This window comes from Anguilla rostrata, chromosome 14 (assembly GCF_018555375.3).
Source record: "Anguilla rostrata isolate EN2019 chromosome 14, ASM1855537v3, whole genome shotgun sequence".
In the NCBI taxonomy this organism is placed as follows: domain Eukaryota; kingdom Metazoa; phylum Chordata; class Actinopteri; order Anguilliformes; family Anguillidae; genus Anguilla; species Anguilla rostrata.
Genome location: NC_057946.1, coordinates 21327719 through 21348266, shown reverse-complemented (window position 1 = coordinate 21348266; position 20548 = coordinate 21327719). Strand labels below are relative to the sequence as shown.

General features: G+C 38.5%; 1 protein-coding gene across 2 annotated transcripts; it reads right to left on the bottom strand.

Annotated features, from left to right (window-relative positions):
* Positions 1-576: 576 nt before the first annotated feature.
* onecut2 (one cut homeobox 2) lies at positions 577-19634 on the bottom strand. 2 transcript variants are annotated; one of them, XM_064308450.1, is made up of 2 exons: positions 18024-19620; positions 577-868 (listed from the first exon to the last, which is right to left on the bottom strand). In XM_064308450.1, the coding sequence occupies exons 1-2, from the start codon at positions 19138-19140 to the stop codon at positions 582-584; spliced, it is 1404 nt and encodes a 467-aa protein (XP_064164520.1). In that variant the 5' UTR covers positions 19141-19620; the 3' UTR covers positions 577-581. The 2 variants fall into 2 exon arrangements, with proteins under 2 accessions (XP_064164520.1, XP_064164521.1); XM_064308451.1 differs by having other exon boundaries at positions 649-868; positions 18014-19634.
* Positions 19635-20548: the final 914 nt, after the last annotated feature.

The window sequence follows — 20548 nt, the reverse complement described above, 5'->3', positions numbered from 1 at the left end:
ATGTTTTTACTTCAGGAAAAATAAATTTCAATATATGCAAATCTGGATTACATCTAAAAGCAGCACATGCAATATAAAAACTATGTTTCCCTTTAGCATTCATAATAAAATACCAAAAAGGTTTTAAAAATGCAAAATCCTCTTTCTTGATTGCCCCATGTTAACTTTGTATATTAAAATTACGCAAAATTATATAAAGGGTCATGGATTTTTTTCAAATATAAGCTGTTTCATGACATACATTTTTTATAATTTGATTTTTATAATTATTCAGTATAGTATAACTCTTTCTGCAATGTGCACCAAACAGCTTTTGGAGTTAGTCAGGCAGTGTGCACGTGGCTTTACCCTAGAGCTCGATCGCTGTGTGTCTCCTTTAGCATTTGATTGTGTTTTTGCTGCTTTTGCCAGTAAACAGCCCCTCTCCCTTTCTTCACCCTCAAAAAAAAAGCAAATTTTAAAAAGGTTGGTATCGAGTGATGTGCCCTTCCCTGGCAAACTGACCACTCTTTCTTTAACAGAACCCCACCCCAACCCTCCCATCCCCACCCTCCCACCACCCCACCCCCCCTCCCCCCCAATCACGCTTTGGTACAAGTGCTGGAGGCGGAGGAAGCCCCTCCTGGGCTCCCCTCATCCATCCATTTGTCTAGGCTCCGCCTCCGGGCATTCATGAAGAAGTTGCTAACAGTGGTGAGTTCCAAGCCCAGCTGCTGCGAGATGGTCAGCTGCATCTCCTTGGACGGGCGCTTGTTCTCCTTGAAGATGGCGAGCAGGGTGCGGCGCTGGAGGTCAGTAAAGACCAGGCGGGATTTCTTTGGTGTATTGCTCCTTTCCTTGCTCGGGTCTTGCTCTTTTCTTTTGCATGCTTTTTGAGGATGAACAGAGTAAATGAGGGAGATAAAAGAAAAAAGAGAGACTGATTATAATGTTATACATTTTATATTCAGTTTATCAGGCCTCTCAAAACATAATGGGTCAGATTCAAACCATGCTGTCCAAAAGTAAAAGTATGACATTGAAGCAAATGTAAGACTTTTTTGTTGTAAATTTAGCTAAATTATGTATTCATCATATTTGGTGAACTGACAAAAAACAGTGATTTTGTGGGTATGCACAAATCTTTGTGCACATTTGAAGATTATTATCTATTCAGGAACTTCTAGCATCATACACACCAGAGCAGGTTGAAAGCCAGTTTACTTTCTGCTTGCATGTCTTTCACAATGCAAGACAATCAATTGCTTATGAGACAGAATGATATAAAAAAGACAGACACATATAGTACACTGAGATTGTACTAAAATGACAGACACATGTAGTACACTAAGATTGTTGTAAAAATGGAAGACGCATGCAATACACTGAGGTAGTTATAAAAATGACAGACACATGTAGTACACTGATATTGTTATAAAACTGGAAGACGCACAGTACACTGGGATTCAAAGTTATGGAATGAAGTAAACAAATCAGTCTCTAAGTCACTGACACTAAGTCACCGGCTCTGGATTTCTGGGATAGCCACAATGGCCACAGGAGGAGTGTGTGTTGCCATATGTGATTTACAACCAAACACCTTTTCCCTCGTGTCTTTTGTTCCCACACGATGACACTGTTACAGCCTGTTCTGTCACAGACATACTTAATCAATAGAGTTTCTTCAGTAAGCATCATCACACCTGCCCCGTCCCCTCCCCCCTCACATGTAAAACCATACTCTAGAGACCTTCCATTACTCATTCCCTCAAACCAACCAGCAGTCAGAAAATGACCCCTTTGAAAAAAAGTTAATTTGCTGCTGATTTGAGTGTTGGAGGACTAATGCCTCTAGGGGAAACTTTGGCAAACACCTGAGCTAAATAGATTGCTTTTTTATTTGCATTGTACCCCAATGTATACAAGTTTTGAGCAGACAAATTTACACACATTGTCAACTGAAGTAATCAAGAGGCTTTCTACTGTTAAATTAATCAAAACATTTTGTCTGTCTTGCTGTATTCTAAGAGTGACATGGTGTTTTTTTTTTATTTTTTATAACAAGGGCCTAAAAAAGTAGGCTACTCCAGTACATTTGTGTTGTTACAGCATTTACCTGCGTAGAGGAGCTACTTTTCGTAAATAAAATTGGGATACCTTTTGGATTACTTTCTCTTCCAGAAACAGTTTTTTTTTTTAAGCTGACAAATGTGCAATGTTGTATAGAAACTAAACTGAATTCAGTCGAGAGAGTGACACTTTTGTGCATGTTGTGTGTATAATGCATATTTTTTCCATTTTCTTCCATTAGCGTATGTGTCCCATTTGCATTCCATGTATTTATTTGTCCCATTAGTAAACTGCAAGCACGCTAAATCCTGTTCCAAAATCTCTTGGCAACAACACTGCACTCAACTCTTTGAATGCAGTGACATTTCTGACCATTTTCAGCTGAAACATTTTTGAGGATCACCAAATCAATATTTAGGCCAAAAATATGCTTATAATCAGAGAGGAACCTTTCCGAGCACTTAAACATCAATGAAAATCAATATCGCAATATTGAGTCTTAACTATAAATTGTGGTTGTAGTAGAAGTATTGGCAGTAGTAAATTCTAAATTTGAGCTAAATCTGGATGCTATGGCTAATTTGAAGGAATAGCTGTTTTCCAGAATTACGTATTAACTATTAACAGCCATGATGGGGCTAGAACCAGTTTCACAGGACAAAATGGTACAAATAGTCCAGTCAATGGAAATGCACAAATACTATTACTAAATGGACTGCATTTATATAGCGCTTTTATCCAAAGCGCTTTACAATTGATGCCTCTCATTCGCCAGAGCAGTTAGGGGTTAGGTGTCTTGCTCAAGGACACTTCGACACGGCCAGGCCAGGCAAAAACAGCACATTTCCCATTTTCAACAAAATAACAAGCTGAACTTTGTCCATAAGACATTAAGCAAAAATTCATTATTTTAATTTAGCACAAAATACTGTACTATGCTGTTGCATGCATCATTTTGTCAAGAAATAAAGAAAAATCTATTTCAATTTCAAATCTCAAATTTAAAACTTATGTTTATTGAAATTCGGCTTATTCTGTAATATAACAATACTTCTAATATCTGGACACTTGGATTAAGCAAATGTCAGTTATTAACTTTGATGACTCAGCTTTAATCCATAGACAGCTGCTATCTGCAGTGGGTATGACTTCATTTAAAGACTAACTTTGGTGGCTGTAAGCTTCGATCAAATGACAGCTCCAGCAACTCTGGTGGTTATGCATTTTTAATCGAAATACAGCTTTTAACTTTGCCAAACCACTGCAGGCCTCCTCCTTCCAAAACTCCAGTAGTTTAAAAAGTTACTCTGGAGTAACTACCAGAATAATCCTCCATGCACATTTGATAGCCTTTTCATATTTCAAAAGGTACTGAGACCAGACAGCAAGCAAAGCAGTCACGAGCATTAGCGGACTGAATTTCAGTGATACCCAGAGAGACTGATCCACCCGTCCACTGATCCAGCCATCCACACTCATCCACCCATGGCTCTGCTCATTCACATGTGTAAGGATTTCACGGAACAAAGGCATTGCTCACCGACAACCATAGCTCCTTCATGAGGGACAAAGTACCTGTTTGGCCATAATGTTGTGGACTTTTGGAATCCCCTGAGTCGGCGCTGATGTGTGCAACTAGCACCTTTTAGTTACCTGTCGTTTGGGGACCACAGATGCTGACTACACAAGCAATGTAATAATGAGTATCAATTTGGAACAGAATAAACAATGACAGCATTTCAGGTATGAGGTTTGTTTAATGTGAATCTTGAAAGTAAGGCCATTAATAAAAAATAAAAATAAAAAACTGGAATAAGAAGCGCGTGAATTGGCCTCAAACATAATTATAATTCGCACAATAGACAATAAGATTTATCCACGCTGAAATCTAAAATCTCCGCTCTGCGTCTATTGCCGAGACTGATAGCCTACTCCTCCACAGCGAAAGATATTTGATTTGATTACCCCTCTGAATTAAGTATGCACAACTGAGACCAATTGAGATCAATACAAATCAGGTTAAGTACTCAATTGTGTACAAAACTATTATGTAAGCGGGAACTGTCCAAAAAAGGCATGTAAACAAACACGTAGCCTATCCGTGATGCATTGTTGGATGTTTGCGCCATCCTCACCTGTATAGGACACATCCGTAATAATTTTACAGAATGGAAAGGCGTCGAGTATGGAACCTAGGCTCTGTGAAAATAATTTTATATAATAAAATATATAGCTGATCTCCTTCTAAAACAAAGAACAGCACGTGAAGTTACTGGAATAATTGCAATAGTATATACCTCATGAGGAGGCCTACTCTTGTTTTCGCACGCTTCATACATGGTTGGTAAATCCACAGCACGACTATACGCAGGTGTCGCTGTTCGTGGTCCTGAATATATGCCTTCACTAAGCAGTCGATAATGAAAGAATATGCGTACAAGGAGTCACAATCTTCATTACAACTGATTCATTCAAGTTTAAAAACATTTAAATTAATAACAGCTGGTTGAAGCTACAACGCTAATTATATTTTGTAATACGGGTTATGTTATGAGACCTGAGAATATTGGATGAGTGCTTTTACCGTAGCCTACAAGCGAAACGAACAACTGAAAAAATGTCACGGTTTGTCCAGAGGGTGGCAGTATTAGACTTAAAAGCGCTGTCGAGAATTCTGTTTTCACTTTAAAAAGAAGTAAGCCGCCGCGACACTCCTGGACAGCACGCGGTGTAGTGATTTCAACCCAAAAGGTCAAGGGTTCACATCCCAGGTGAAACAATGTCAGTTGTACCCAATTGCATCATTGAATCAAGTACTTCTTCACGTCAATTGCTAGCACTTATTAAAACCCTTTGAAGAGTACTTCTGGAATATTCGTTCAAAGTTAGTGTTCTGGATCTCCATTGATTTCAATTACCAGTAGTGATCGCCACGTCAGCATTAGAATGTTCAGTTAAGAACACTCTAAACACGTGTGATCTTACACCTTAAAGGACGAAATCCGTTATTAAATATACCAGTAAAACTGATGTTGTAAATAGTTTGGTTGTATATATAAGGAGCAATGCATTTCTATTTTAAATTCTTGTATTTGTTCATTGGGCCTTTCATTTCAAGACGAGTTGTGCTTTGTGTCGTTTCGTACATGACATTATGATCGCAGTTGAAATTTCACTAATTTTAATGACAGATTCTTAACATTACTGGTGTTGACGAATCAAAATGCCCAAACTTGATAAAGCACTTCCCTCAGAAACCAAGCATCTTGTTTATACGTATCTTTTTAGAATTAGTAAATTAAAGCATTAATGGCTCATCAAGATTTAAAAATATTTAAACCGCAAAAGAACACTTAAATATGAATGATACATATGTTAGCGTGAAGCTATGGTTTGATGGAGAGGGAAATTTGTTTTGTAAAATCAATGCTTGTCTATAACTGAGATGCGTGTGTGCTTCCAGAAATTTATATTAAGGCCAGAGCAAAAAACAGTCTACCTGTTGTGAACTGGAATACAGGGAGTGGAAGTGATTTGCGTACAGCTTTGTAAACAAAGTTTATTGATTCCAATGAAGGCTATAACCAGATAAAAGTCGCTACACAATAAAATGTCTAGTGTTAATTCAACTCAGAGTACATGAGTCCAATAGGGAACATAAACTCTGTAAGAGTTGATTCATTTAACACTGTTACCGTGTACGCTCAGCTTCCACGTTTCTCGAGGGCCAGAAAATCAAGGAAACAAATGATTCAGCCCTACTTTTAAAACACGTTGCATATGCCTCTGTCTCTAAATAATGGAACAGTGTCACAATCATTTGAATGAGGTGCGTTCAGGTACTGATATGTTTCAGAAGAGTTGTCACTGAGATTAACTCATATTGCACTAATAGTTGTATTTTCCCCACACTACTGCAGTTCCATGGTACCGAAACGTATACATAAAGCAACATTTATTTGCATAGTGCATTTTATAAACATTTGTCATAACACGATTCCCAGGAAACCCTAGCCTAAACCCCAACAAGAGCAAGCTTGTAGGGCAACGGTGGCGAGGAAAAACTGCTTAGGTAGATTTGTGTTTTATGTTCCAAGTAAAACGTACTGTAGCAGTTAAAACACGGCTCAAGGAATTATGTGCATTTGATCAGCAATAACCCATGTAAACGCCCTGCAGTATTCGTTTGTAATAGGAGAAATCATTAACGACTAACGAATACAATGCAGCTTCCTTTATGTTCTGAAATAATGATACAGTACTATGGAAACTGAGAGCTTTGGCAGGTGGGACCCTCTCTCCTATTAATAACAGCTTCGCACAACATTATTCTCACTCGTTCTGAATGAATCATTTAAAAGAACTCCGTAAGACCGTCTTACTCTAAATTCAAGAAAAGCGCCTTCCTGCAGAAATAGCTCAGTGAAAACATCAAGGACGCGTTCTGGCATTATTTTTGTACAATGACAAGTAAAAGCAAATACCATGAATGGCACTTCTGACGCAGGCGTTTCATCGATCGGGAATACATTCCTCAACAACGGCTTTAATTTCATACTGAAAAGGGTTCTTTCCTCTTCTTGGTCATTAAAATTCTTAACGTACAGTCCATGTAGGCTACATTGATACATTCATATCAGAGATAAAGACTGTTGAGCCTTTCGTATGGAGACGTATTTCAGTGGTGAATGCACAGTACATTGGTTGCAAATAAGTTTGGTCCACACATTGAACGATTGTAAAATTCGTTTACAATATACCCTGGCTGAAAAAAACTGTCACGTCCATGTGTAGTTAATTATAACCACTGGATCAAAATTAATGTTGAAACCTAATAGTTTAGAAATTAAATAATAATGCTAAACATTAAGGAGTGTATCCTACTAGTGTTACACAATTGAGGTTTATGGTAGGCTATGGAATGAACGTCCCACATTGCTCGGAAGAAAATGCAAAACCACAAACATACAGTTCTAAGCCTTTATATAAAACAGGCCCGTAACTGTTCTCAGCGCCGTGTAATCCTTTGATTGCGAAAAAAAAACAACCAATGAGGCGCGCAGAACTGGGTTTACCGTTCGAAATCAACACTAAACAAGAAACACTGCTTTTACACGTGACTAATTTCAATTTCGTTACTACTAACATTTAACTGTCTGTTACTGAAAAAGTGTAGTCTACTCCCACAAAACACCCACGACCATTTTGAAAATAGTTTCACTTTTATACAGTTTTTGATGAATAATTTTAAATATAGGCTACAGTCTAAAGATACAATGTTTTTATTATAATCAAATAATAAAAAACAAAAGATCTCGCCCTTTTCTCTAAACAAAGCACCCTCGTAAATTTGGAATTCGAATTACTGTTCTATGAAATGTGCTTTCATCGTGTTGCATTCTGCTTACTGCGGCCATTTTGCGACTGAAAAAGGTGCCACTGCACTCGCCTCTGTCTGGGAGCTGCAGACACGCAGCAACTGTATATGGGAGGCACTGTATATGGGAGGGGCCGTCTTCTCAGTCAATGGAAATTCACAGTGCAGCGATTTAATCACGGCGTTGTACCCCATCACGCATTTACAGAATGATCAAAAACACAATTATAATATTCAAATTGGTCTTTGCGTCTACTGTTTTCAGGGTTTGAAAGGGGAGTTAACTGGATTTTTAAAGGGTAAGGTTAAATCAATTGGATCAATACCGTAGGTTTCCCTGGCCTTATATCAAACGGGTAACAGCTCCTCTTGCCTATGGTTTATCTTTCTTCTCTGACAAATGTAAATCAATGTCTTCTGCTTCTCTAACACCACAGAGCCGAGAATGTGCGCATGGTATTGTGGAATAAACACCTCGTGCCGCAGTGCATTCAGTTTGGTCACATTTATCTCATAGTAAATCTCGGAGTGATTTAACTTATTTTTATATATTGTAGCCAAAGTATTCAAGAAAAAGGTTGAACTAATTGTATTTTTATAGTTCTATAACTAACTACAAACAGTTGGCGAATTCTATTGATGGTTTAAGTAGAAACAAATACAGGTTGAAGCATAAATAATATATACAACTTTGAAAAGCAAAACAATAGCTCATGAACAAAAGGACATTGATTGAAAAAAAAATTAAGTTATTTAAATCCCGAATAATGAGACATGCCTTATGAACAAATTTTAAATTGTTAAGAGGTTCATACATTCCGGGTCAGCGCAAATTACATGGACATGGCTTGGAATCATATAACACACTTTAGTGAATGCAATGCGGTTTGTGTTTACATCTGTCAAATGTTAATGATATTTTGTGAGGTCGATGATCACTGTAGCCTAATTAAGGAAAATGTTGAGTTATAATCGACCGTAAGGTGAAACACGTTTCATGTATGTATACCCTTTTTCAGTACCCCAGACAGCGCAGTGCAAGTACTAACCAACGCAATCAGGGTAGATGGAGCCTCGTGCTGGGAAAAAAGGTATTTTTCTAACGATTAGCCTAATATACCCAGGTCACAACATAGCTCCACGAAGTATGTAAAATCTCACCATAGGACCGAATTCAGTAGAAAATGTTATCCTGGATCTATAGCTATCCTTTACTTTTGCACAATTAAATTCAAGCGCTACGCTTTGCGTTCTGAAAAATAGTTTGGCGAGTGAATTTCAGTGATCGTCTAACTTAATTAAACTGGGAGTCGAGGTTAAGCCTATTATAGTTTAGAGCAGTTATACGGTTTAGCAATAAAACTCTTTGTCGATAAACTGAGTGTAACTTAAAAGATCTTAAATGAGCTAAACCTAATTCAATTAGATTTAAAATTAAACTTGACCCCTAATTCTGCATGAATTCATACTGTGGTGTCCTGGACTGTAGCTTGTTAGTTACTGTTATTATATAAATGCAGTCCATTTACCATTACAAAACGAATGACAAAAACGCCCCAGAATTCACAAAGCAAGTGTAGATTTGAATTCTTGCTTATTTCAGAAATCATAGTAACGCTGACCTATCAGGATATTTGCAAGGTACTTCCGTTAGGGTATGTGGACGATAAAGGAAACTAAAGATGACAGATTCACAATTCCTTTAAATAAATTCTAGGGAAATCAAAAACAATTTATTCTTAAACAAATCAATTCCGTATGAGAAATTCAAAATTTCAATAATGTGCAATGGAATGATGTAATACAATTAATTTTTTCCCTACGAATCATCGCAAAAAAAAAAAAAGCCACAGAAAATATTCACATCATAATATCAAATACATATAACTGGCCTGTGGAGTGTCATGCAACCAGTCCATGGTTATGTGGCACTCCACCTCTGCTCATATACAGCTTTCCAGTAATCAGCCAGGTTTCCTTTTAATCGCTATATATTTGTGTACTTGAATGTTTATTTGTGGATGATTATCATTTGGAGTGCCACAGTTACTAAAATGTATTTAAAAAAAGATTAAGAATCAATAAGAATAAAAAATGGCACAGATTCATTACTAAAATAAAGACTAAGGCCATTGTGATCATACTGAATCTGGACTCTGCAAGAGTAACTATGCCCCAGTAATTGAGGCATGATTCGAAATAAAAACTGGTAAGAACGGCAGACCTGCATTTCTAAAAGGGGTGTTGTTAAATTTGGGAGATAAGATAAACACATGGCATCTGTGAACAGTCCGTCCAACCAGCCTGTGATTCTGTTAGCATTATTGATGATTGGGAGACCCCATGGGACAGATGCCAGGAGTAACCAAAAGCAGGTTCGATCAGGAGTGCCACCTACTCTCCCTCCAGGGCCATATCATTGCGGGTCAGATGAAGAAAATGAGGTAATGAAAAACTTCTGGGCCTCCTCTTGAGGTCTGAGCTTTTCAATTAAAAATTTAAAAAGTCTCATCTGAATGGAGGCAGCAGAGAGGACGCCTGTTCGATGAAGGCCCTACTTGGGTTAATGCACAGACAGACAGCCAGCCCCTCCCCCCAACATTATGTTTCAGTGCTTGCCTTCCTAAACATTACTGCAGTGAAACACAGGAAAGACTGTGTTGTAGACTTCAGGCTTAATGACAGAAGAGCACCTGTACGCATTGCTTCACTCATTTTAGACCGATTAGGGAGGAACATGGGCCTTTTTTCTGGATGGCGGTTCTGAAACTACCCTAGTTCGTTAACCTGCGTCTTCCCACTGCCACTGACATGCACATTTTGTTAAAATAAGTCCTTGCACTGTCATCATATTAGCCTGTTAGATTGCTTATTCCCCATCCTGTATGTTTCACATAACTGAAGGGCACCACACACCAGAGAGCAAAGACAGACATGCAACAAACGGAGTTTGTTTTTGTAACCTGTCCTCTTGCGGCAGAACTCCAAGTGATCCAAATATTTGCAGGTTAAATAGCATGCGCCTGTGGCACAGGACAGAATTCCAACTGAACTCTACACTGACTGAGTTTGCATACATTAGTACCATTAAATGATGCATTTCTAAAGCTCCTGTGATACAATGTGAAAAGCACAAATTCTACATAGACGCCATAGCTGCAAATATTTCAGTGTAAACGTGTGCCTTATCAACTAAATAGCATTTCAAATGAATTTAAAACGGGTGATAAAGTTTAAAATACTGCTTATACTATTTTGTGCAGAGGGCTAAACATGTTGCCATACAACTACTCCCTGTGGCAATTTGCCTTTGGCATAAATTTCTTCATGCAAATACAAGCAAGAATCAAAGTAAGAACCTGAACCAAGAAATTTGGGAATTTTTTGAAATTAGAAATGTCCATGGGTACCATTAGTAAAACACATTCTGTACTGTGTTAATGTAGGGTGAAGTAGGGATTGAGGTTTGTGATAGTTTTTTTTGCTTAACATACTGTAGGCATCCCAAAAGTCATAGGATAAGGACAATAAATTGAATGATTTAAATACTTGCAATCATGTTATCTAAGATTTTAAATTTGTTACAGTATTATCATGTTATTCAGCTAGAACTCAGACAGGGAGGGCATTTGTTTGACTAAAAAAAACCAAGTGTCCTCTCAAACCAAACAGACAGCCATACTGAATGACAGCCTATCAGGAATTACACAGTTTCATATCAGCCCCAGTGGTGATGACATCAGTGTTCCAAAGGTATGTTGCCAGACTGACTGTTGAGACAAGGCCAATCAAAGTACTCATTGACTCAATGATGTCACTTTGCTGATGGGGGAAATACTCAGATCTCATTTCGGAGGGTATAGAATGGTCAAATAAAGATTTCGGCTTTTACTTTCACAAATATTGGATTGGTAGCAAGTACTAACCATAATTGGAATACAGAAAAAGTTTGAATGTTCTGCACCCATTAGTTAGATATCATGGACATGAGATCTAGTTTTTGTTGAGGGAACGTTAAAAATACATGGACTCAAACTTTTCTGAATTTCCTCACCCATCAACTTAGTAGCCTAGTAGCTTGATTTATAAACACAAAACTAATGTTATGGCCCAAAAATCTCCAAGTTACAATAAGGAGACGGCAGCAATGACCACAACACAAATGCTACAGAAACAAACTGAAGATCAGCTTGAAGTCAAAATATTAAAAACTGGTCCAAGAATTTTTTTTTTTTTTTTTAAATAAAAATAACAATCACCCAAAAAGGAAAACTTGCAGATGTGGCCTAACAGCAGTTGAAAAGAATAAAAAGCGGGAAGTTCAGGCCTCCCCACAATGGGAAGGCGGACCTGAATTATTCCCAACCTGCCTACATTCAGCTAAAACACAACAAACTAAAACAAACCCGAAAACAGAGAAAGGCCACTAAAGCAAGAAAACCAGCACTCAGCAAACCCAAAACTACCATGGTTCCCCCTCACAGCCAAAATCAGCAGCAAGGAGGCAAGCTGTTTCAGGACAGAAGTATTTACCAGCTCAGAAGACCAAGTGAGGCTGGATCCCAATTACCACAGGTGTAGGTGTTTTCTCAATTAGCACAGGTGTGGATGGTTCCTAATCAGCACAGGAGGAGTGGAAAAGACACCTACATACTTAAGACACTTCAGGAGCAGGGGAGGAAAAATGATATATATAACAGAGCCTAACGGCAACAACAGGAACCAAACCAATCAAGTCCAGTGAATAAAGGATTACATAAACACCTTATTATGAATTTAAAAATTAAGCATCACTATGTCAAAGCTGCAGGTGTGCTTATAATACCAGCAATTGTATTTTTGCAATATAATCACAAAATCATCTTTGATAAATATCTTCATTGTCTGCTTTCCTCATGTATTCTGTGATTGAGTGTATTACACAAAGAATGAATTTTATGATAATAACAATATTTGTATTGTCATGATTCATAGTCAATCTAACTGCAAAGTATTTTGTCATTAACCTTCAGCAACAGTTATTTATTTTATATGCACAATATTATGAGTTGGGCAGTTACTGAAATTAAGAGAAATAATGCTATGAAATCATGGCAAATCAAATATCAGAGAAGATGTCAAGTCTGAGAATATAAATGAAAATATTTCTGTTCTAATGTTGAATTTATTATGTTGCCACCATGGCATTTGAGGCTATCATTGATAAATTAAACTTACGAAAACAGTTATAATCTTGTTCCAATAGTTTAATTTACCTGTGAGTTTTATTTTTTCTGAATTGCAGAGCAATGTAAGACATTAGTGATTATAAATAATTTGTCTATAAACACCTAGGTGAATGTCTTGATTTGGTTTGGGAAATAGAAAATTACAAGATAATCAAGATCCCCAAACCTGACAACCAGGTTATATAGGGACAGCATCAACACTGTACACAAATAACAAGAATGGTCATCACTTAGGGTAAGTGTTTTCTGGTGATAACTTTAAATAAAGTGGTCTGGATGGGTAGTCTTTGTCCTATACCTCCTTGCTATATTGATTTCACTGCATTAGTCTTCATTGAATCCAATTAAGTAAATATAGCAATAATGCAAGTCCAAATCTGTGGAGGAGTGAGGTCTGAGTCTGGTCTGTTTTGTAATGATGTTCTAAACACTCACTTCACCCCTATAACAAAAACCTTGTGCCCTGGAATCTTTTTAGACCTACATGTTTTTAGTTCACAGCCACAGCCCAGTCAGCAACTGACTGATAGAGCTTGAACAGTAAACAAGGGAGCAGATGTGGGGATAAAGGAACCAAACTTTGCACTTTACTCAGCTACTGTTGACCAAAACAGTATTGTAAGATATCGCAATGTCTGGCAATGTTTGGCCAAGCAAGCCAGACTATCATGTGGCCAATACTTTGTCTTGAAGAAAAGGCCATTTTCCATATCTCATGCTGCTTGGTCAGGACGCAAATGTCAACAGGAAGCTTAGGAGATATGCGAAAACATATGATACCTGCTAATCTAAACTGCCAAATCAGATTGAATCATGCCATCAAATCTCTCTCTGGTTCTTTGTAATCTACAAAAAAAAAACAACTAACAGATATGTATCATCTAATCATAAACCCAAAATAGTGGACTTATTCCATAAGATAATCACAGAAATCATTGACAGTACATTCACTTTCTGACCACTGCAACAAAAGTAACAGTTTTCACATCGCAGATATGGATAAGAAAAAAGGCTTATGATCCAAAATGGCAATCCTTACCTAGACAGACCCCCAAAAAATATGTGCACTTACACATCTTAAATTGCGATACTATTTTCTTTAGAGCTATACGTAGTCCCTTTAAGCTAAACACTGTATAATATGGCAGCAGATGTGCTTTCTACATAGTCTAGGAAACAATGTGGTCTCAGTGGTCCATTTAACTTTTGGCAAAGGATAGTCATAATATTTTGAAAGTACTTAGGAATTTTTAAATGTACTGTATACCCCTTACCCCATATGGCTTATGAAAATCTCGCCAACTTGCATTAATTATGGCATGCAGAAGTGCTGCCTCACAAGCTACATTTTAAATCCCTTTGCCAAAAGCAATTTGCCCCGAACAAAAGGCAGACCAGAGAATTTAGCTCAGCAATTAATGGATTTTCCTTTTACTATATTGTGACTGTCCTGTTCAGACAACATTCTACTTGTGCGGCTCAAAAATTCATGAGGAATAAATGGACTATCCTAAGCTATTCCGAGCCACTGTTTCTAGTCACGCTTAGTTCTGTGTCAATCACATGTGCTGTTAGCCAATACGATGACTCTTGTGGATTCAAACTACTTTCCATGTTACTCTCTGAGACTTGCAGTGTTTCATTTAGCTCTGACCTAGTAGGCTAACATTGTTCAAGTGATTCATATTAAGTTCATTAGCTACCGCTAGTAAAAGCAGGTACTACCCAGCAGTACCAAAGTAGTTATCAGCGCTGCAGTGCTTGTACCGATCTAGATTATTAACAGCATCTATTGTCATTTTCATTCTGTAACAAGAGGAATGTTAATACTGTACGAGTATTGCACAGATATATACAGTCTCCCACTCGTTATTCAGTGCTGTCGTAAGTATTATAGGAGGTGCCTTAGAACAGGTCTACACGAGAGCTGCAGCTCAGTCCACTGCTGGGAACATATTTCCATCATCGGCTTTCCTGGAAGAAACCAGGATCAGGTTCCAGATCAATGAGAACTGGGTCCACACGTTTATGTTATTGTTGCCAGCATTAATGCCCTTTTAATCTTCAAGAGATTATCCGCATCGATCCACACCCATGGAGCTACACATATTTGTTTTAGAAAGTGACATAACCACAGGACTGAAAGACAGGAATAAAAATAAACGACAGGTTTTTTTTTTCTTGGGATCTTGTTTCTTGTGTGAAGATTTCTCACTGCCTTCAATACCTTCTGGAATTCTGCGTATGGGTGGAAAGGCGGAGTTGGATGTGATTAGGCAGGGTTCCGAAAGCGAGAGTTATTTATTTGGATTGTGCAATATTATTGTTTTTATCACACAGAAACATTACAATATATGCCTCTCAGAAGAAGCCCATGTCGCTAATCGTGTCTAATGAAATACCATAACAAATAATTCAACTTTAAATGTCTTTGCATATCAGTAGTTCAGTTTAGGTCACTCTTCCACGTTGTTCGCTAAGTAATTGTAATCGGTAACAAGAGCACATCGCCTCCACTTTGTTGCCGAGCAATCTAATGTTAAATGCAGAATAGTTTGTAGCTACTCGTCCGTCCATGTAAATTGGAAAAAAAATATATACCTTGCGAAAATTAATTGCAGTGACTGCACGATTAAAGGCGCTAAAGGGGAGCGATGGGACGATTCAATCAAAGCTAATATTATTTGGCTTCCGTTTTAGATTCAAAGGAATGCACGGTGTTAATTTCCCTAGCTCCTTAAATTAGCTACTTTTATGATTTGAATAATTTTCTGAATATGTGGTATAAATTTTGTCTGAAAGGTTAAACCCTACCCATTTCTCATATTGTCTGAATAGCATCCAAAGAATGACAATTTTAATTTTAACCATAGCCCAACTGCGTCTGAAATTTCAAGGTAAACCATTTTTGGCTAAATTATTTTTATCTCAGTAAATTTGCTAGACGTATTGTGTTCTGAATTGTAATGTCCATTTTTACTCATACTCGACCATATTGTGTCTGCAAACCGTGAGCAGGGTTTGAGTTATTTTGAGTAAGACCAAACCTTTTCGGTTTTGTGGCCGTCCCAAGATGTTACCCAATCTGATTGCTTGTATGCTCGTGGAATAAGCTTGAGCCAAGTGTCACCTTTGATTTGACAACATTAATACTGCGAGGGCAGGACCATCCACTCCCGGCGAATTGACCCTTTTTGTTATCTGAAAATGCCAGCATTATTTTTCCAAATGTTTGCGTTCGTTCATTGGCTAATACATGAGATGTACTCATTATTAGGCCAAACCAAGCTTATATTTCTGAAGACCATCATTGTCATTGGTTATATTCCATATTTCTGATATTTATTTTGAATGATCCTGCTAATTCACGTGGGTTCACGATATTGGGATGATCAAAGGTTTATTGTAGAGAGCACCGATTTACATTAAATTGAGGTTATAAATTATTCGTTTTGTATAATTGTGTAAGGACTGACAGAGGCCTCGCGCTTAGCTTCACATTTTGCCTGGTTAACCCGAGACAAGGTGACGTTTGGCGCTCCGGCTCTGGGTCATGCAGAGATTTCTATCAATAATTCATTGAGCCGCTGCAGCTCCTGCTCTTCGTTTCAATTCCCCAGCCTCGCCGATCACATAATACCCCCCACCCCCCTCCCCTTTCCTCGGAGAAGGCTATACTACCATCTGCGCGCTGAAATAACTGCGGGAAAAGCTCCGACGTCTTCAAATATTACAATAATATATCCTACACATCCTACGCTATGTCCATATATTAGCATGTTTTGGTGCTAAATATGTCATGCAATTTCTCTGTTGTAGGCCTATATACACACCTTATTTTTTGTTAGCTACATACAATTATACCATTATTTAAATCGGTATTATAAGAGGAACATTTCTAAACACTGCGCTCAAAATTGTTATTTTTTTATTTTTAATAAATGTAATAATAACTGAATGCATATGGCAGTTTGCATGTCCAATGCTGCATACAATCAAGGCCTAACAGCTACATTCAGTTGTCACCTTTGTCGCTTTTTTATTTTTATTTTTTTATTTTTTCATTTTAAGAGCGTGAACCCATAGATAGCCAATAAGCGCGCGTATTTACGTTCAGTCACGCATAATCTCACCATGGATAGTTTGTCATTTTACTATTACGTACCAACTAGATGTATCTCACGTATTACTGCGTAGTCTTATGTGTACAAAAAGTCAAAACAAAGAAAAATGTGTCGTAATAATATTAGCCCTTATTTTTTGATAGAATATTGCTACGATTTATTTATTATGAATATATATGTGATATTTTTTGGTTATTTTTGTAAATATTATTTAGCATGACTGTGTATTAAATGTATTTTTCTTGCTTTGTTGCTTTAATGTTGAATCTTGATTGCCAATAAAACGTTCACGTCGAAACACTGTTTGCTCTTGTCTTTAAATAGACGATCAATCGGTTTAAAAAAAAAAAAAGTGGTGTACAATTAACTTAACCCCTGTTTTCTTGAGAAGAACAAAAGAAGAGGATTCTATGGGTTACATTTTTCATCGCTAGAGGGGGCAACAACCTTACTATGAGTAGCCTACACACTTTTTCTCATTACTGACTTGCATTGAGTATACGAACAGGTACAACCAAGCCAACGGAAAAATATTTTTCTGTCTCTCCCTCGTACACTCACTGTACAATGCATCGTTAATGCAAAGACGAATGGTGTCGTTCATACATATTTTGTTTTTAAACTTTTCAGAAACATCCGTTCACGCCATGGTAATCAGACAAACAACAAATATACACTATAGCCACAAAGTAAAACGCAAAATAATAACAATAACAACATTTTCACATTCATAAAACAATGATAGACAACACTTTACTAGATAGCACACGGTGTTTCAGAACAACACCTACAATGCACATTAAGGTAAGTTCCTTCAAGACGGTAGAATTAGATATTTTTGTTTAATAATTGCAGGGCTAGACAATCTCAGCTCAGAACAGTAACAAATACACCTGCACATGAAAACATATATTTCTGTTTTTTTACACCTTTTAACTAAAAGAGAGTTCTTTTCAGGTTTATGACAAAGGGTCGTTTTACTCAAGTAAAAATGTATGTATCTCAATGCACTAAGAAAAAACAATCTATTTTAAAGAAACGGATTTTATAAGAAGGTTAAGAAAAAACGGACGTGCCATTATTATTGATTGTTAGCAATTGAACATCAATAATGGTGTGATTCAGAACGCGTTTATATAATCAGTGTAACTCCATGAAAATCGTGAACTCTGTTTTAGTGTTGGAAGGCAGCAAGAATGCAAGCAATTCTATAAACAGAGTTTTCATCAAGATACCTTGTCTTACCTGCAAGCCGTAGGGCCGACATCCTCTGGAACTCGGGTTCTTGTAGCCACTTCCACATTCTCCTAAATGTCTCCCTTCCCGATTTAAGTTTACTCCAGGGTTTGGGGTTCCTTAGGAGGTCGGAAAGGGTGCCCTGTGAGCGGCACAGAACCCGCTGGGCGAAGATCGCCTGCGGGATGCTGTAGCGCTTCAGTTCGGCCGTGATCCTTTGTGCCACCTCTTTGGTGTTGATCTCTTCGAGGTGCCCCGAGTTGGCACTCTGCGTTCCCGAGGAGGAGGGCGGTCTGTCCCGGCTGGAACCCAACACAGGCCCGTGGGATTGAGGGTGGCCCGGATGCCCGGTGTGGTGCATCCCGTTTAAATGCGGCATCATACCTGCCGTTGGGCCACCGAGGCCTCGAGAAAGGTGTTGATCCCCTCTGGCCAGCATGGCAGTGTGGGCATCAAAGTTGGAGCTCAGCATTTTGTCATGCCCATGCGTGCTGTAGTTGTGGAGGCTTTGCTGCGTGTTGTGGATGGAGCCCAAGCCATTGCCGAGGGGGCTGCTGGCCAGGGGGGATAAACTCTGACCCATCCCGGTCATGTCCTTATGGTAGGGGCTGTAGAGGTTGTTCATTGCTGGTAAACCCCTTTCATCCCGCATCAGCGTAAAACTCCCGCTTACGTTCCCAGAGAGACGCTGGTGGTGGTGATGGTGATGTGGATGAAATTTGTCCGAAACTGTAGAAATTGGGGGTAAGGGTTGGAGTGGCGTCAACGTGGTGTAAGTGCCGCTCATGCCCATCCCAGGTGGGGATGTGTCGCACGGCATGCTCATTGCGTGGTGGAGCGGGAGGGACAATTCCGGACGGTACTCTCCAGCCCCATCCAGAATTGTAGCCATACTGGACACCATAGCGGAACGCGATGATGCCGCAGCCAAATCCTGATGTATCCGCAAAGAAGCCCCTGTGTTCCGATTGTGGTGGGGACTGTGACTGTTCATCAAATCCTGGTCATGGTTTACGCTTATTCCACCATGCAGATTGCCAATGCTGTCCATTGTCATCTCTGGATTCATGGCGTAAGCATCCAAATCCTTGGCCAGGCATCGATAGGCGTTGTAGGCAGTCTTCATTCAGTCCATTGATCTATTTAATATTTTTGTGCCAGGGATGGGTTTTGTCGTTTGCTTTTTTTCTAAGGCCTCTCGGGTTTTTTAAATAAAAAATTACCGATCTCTATCAGACGGGCCAGTGCTGTTTCTCGCCATGTCCGAGCCCTCTCCTCCTCCTACGTATTCTGTTTAGGCAGCCAGAGCTGTCCGGGATGGGTTTGCTCCCCGATCACCCTACCCCAGCGAAGTGGGAGGGGATTGCTCGATGATTGACACCACTCCTGTTCAGTAACCTTCTCTCTCGTGCTCATCATCATGCTTCCCGGGGGCTGTGTATCCAATTCGATTGTATTGTGTACGGCGCTGGGAGTTTTCATGCTCGGTTGAGATTTGTATGCTGCTCTTGCATCTGGAATCTAACGTCAGAAAGTCTGAATTTCTCTTAAACTAATCGTAACCCTTTCGTTGCCTGTTATCATTAGTCAAAAGATTATTTTACACAAAATACCGATGGTAACAGAGAAACCTATATTCGTATATTTATATTTACAAAATATTAAAATGGTCATATTTTTAGATGAATGTGATTTTTTGTGGACGTTTCGGGAGAAATGTTAAATGATTTTGTTAATCATTTACATCTCAAATGTTTGATTATACACACGCGTGCGCGCGTGCGCACACACACATATCAAATGTATGGGTCCGGTTGTAATGGTGATTAAAGTACAATTTTTAAAGCTTTTTTCTTCTGAAATATGCATAGTCTATTAACTTGCACAGAAAATATACATGTGTTGATATATACGTAGAAAAATATAATTCAACTCAACCTGTAACTTCATGTCCTTTTGTGCTACGCCTTATTTAGTTAATTGGTAATCTGAAAACTTTTTTAGGACTATAGCACAGTTATGCACACATTTCTATCCAAACATGGCCTTTGCCCTTGTGATGAGCCATCTTCTTTAAAACGCCAAAGCAACGTAAATAAAAAAAACTCCCTTAAATAAAATGCGGGAAAATGCAAACGGGCAATAAAGACGACATCTTCCTTATAATTGGCGCCAGATCTAAAAATGGCACAGCAGGCGTCGTTGTATGTTGCATGTCACAACAACTCCTACTTTATCTCACCTATAACAAGTGTTTCGCACAAACACGGAACTAAAACAGAACTTTGAAAGTAACTGATTTTAAGACAAGGTTGCTCTCTCTTGCTTTGGGTGGTTATTTTGTTTGGAGACTGCGCAGATGTTGCCTTTGTTTAAAGAGACTGTAATTAAGGACAGAAGGACAGAAGTCTAAGAAGCGTGACCTATTTTCCTTTTGATCAGCTGTCAAAGGAGGAGCAGGGGGTCTCTTGCCGAAAAGGCCGCTTCCAAACACTTTCAGCTGTCAAGAGAAGACCTCGCAAATTGGGGAATTG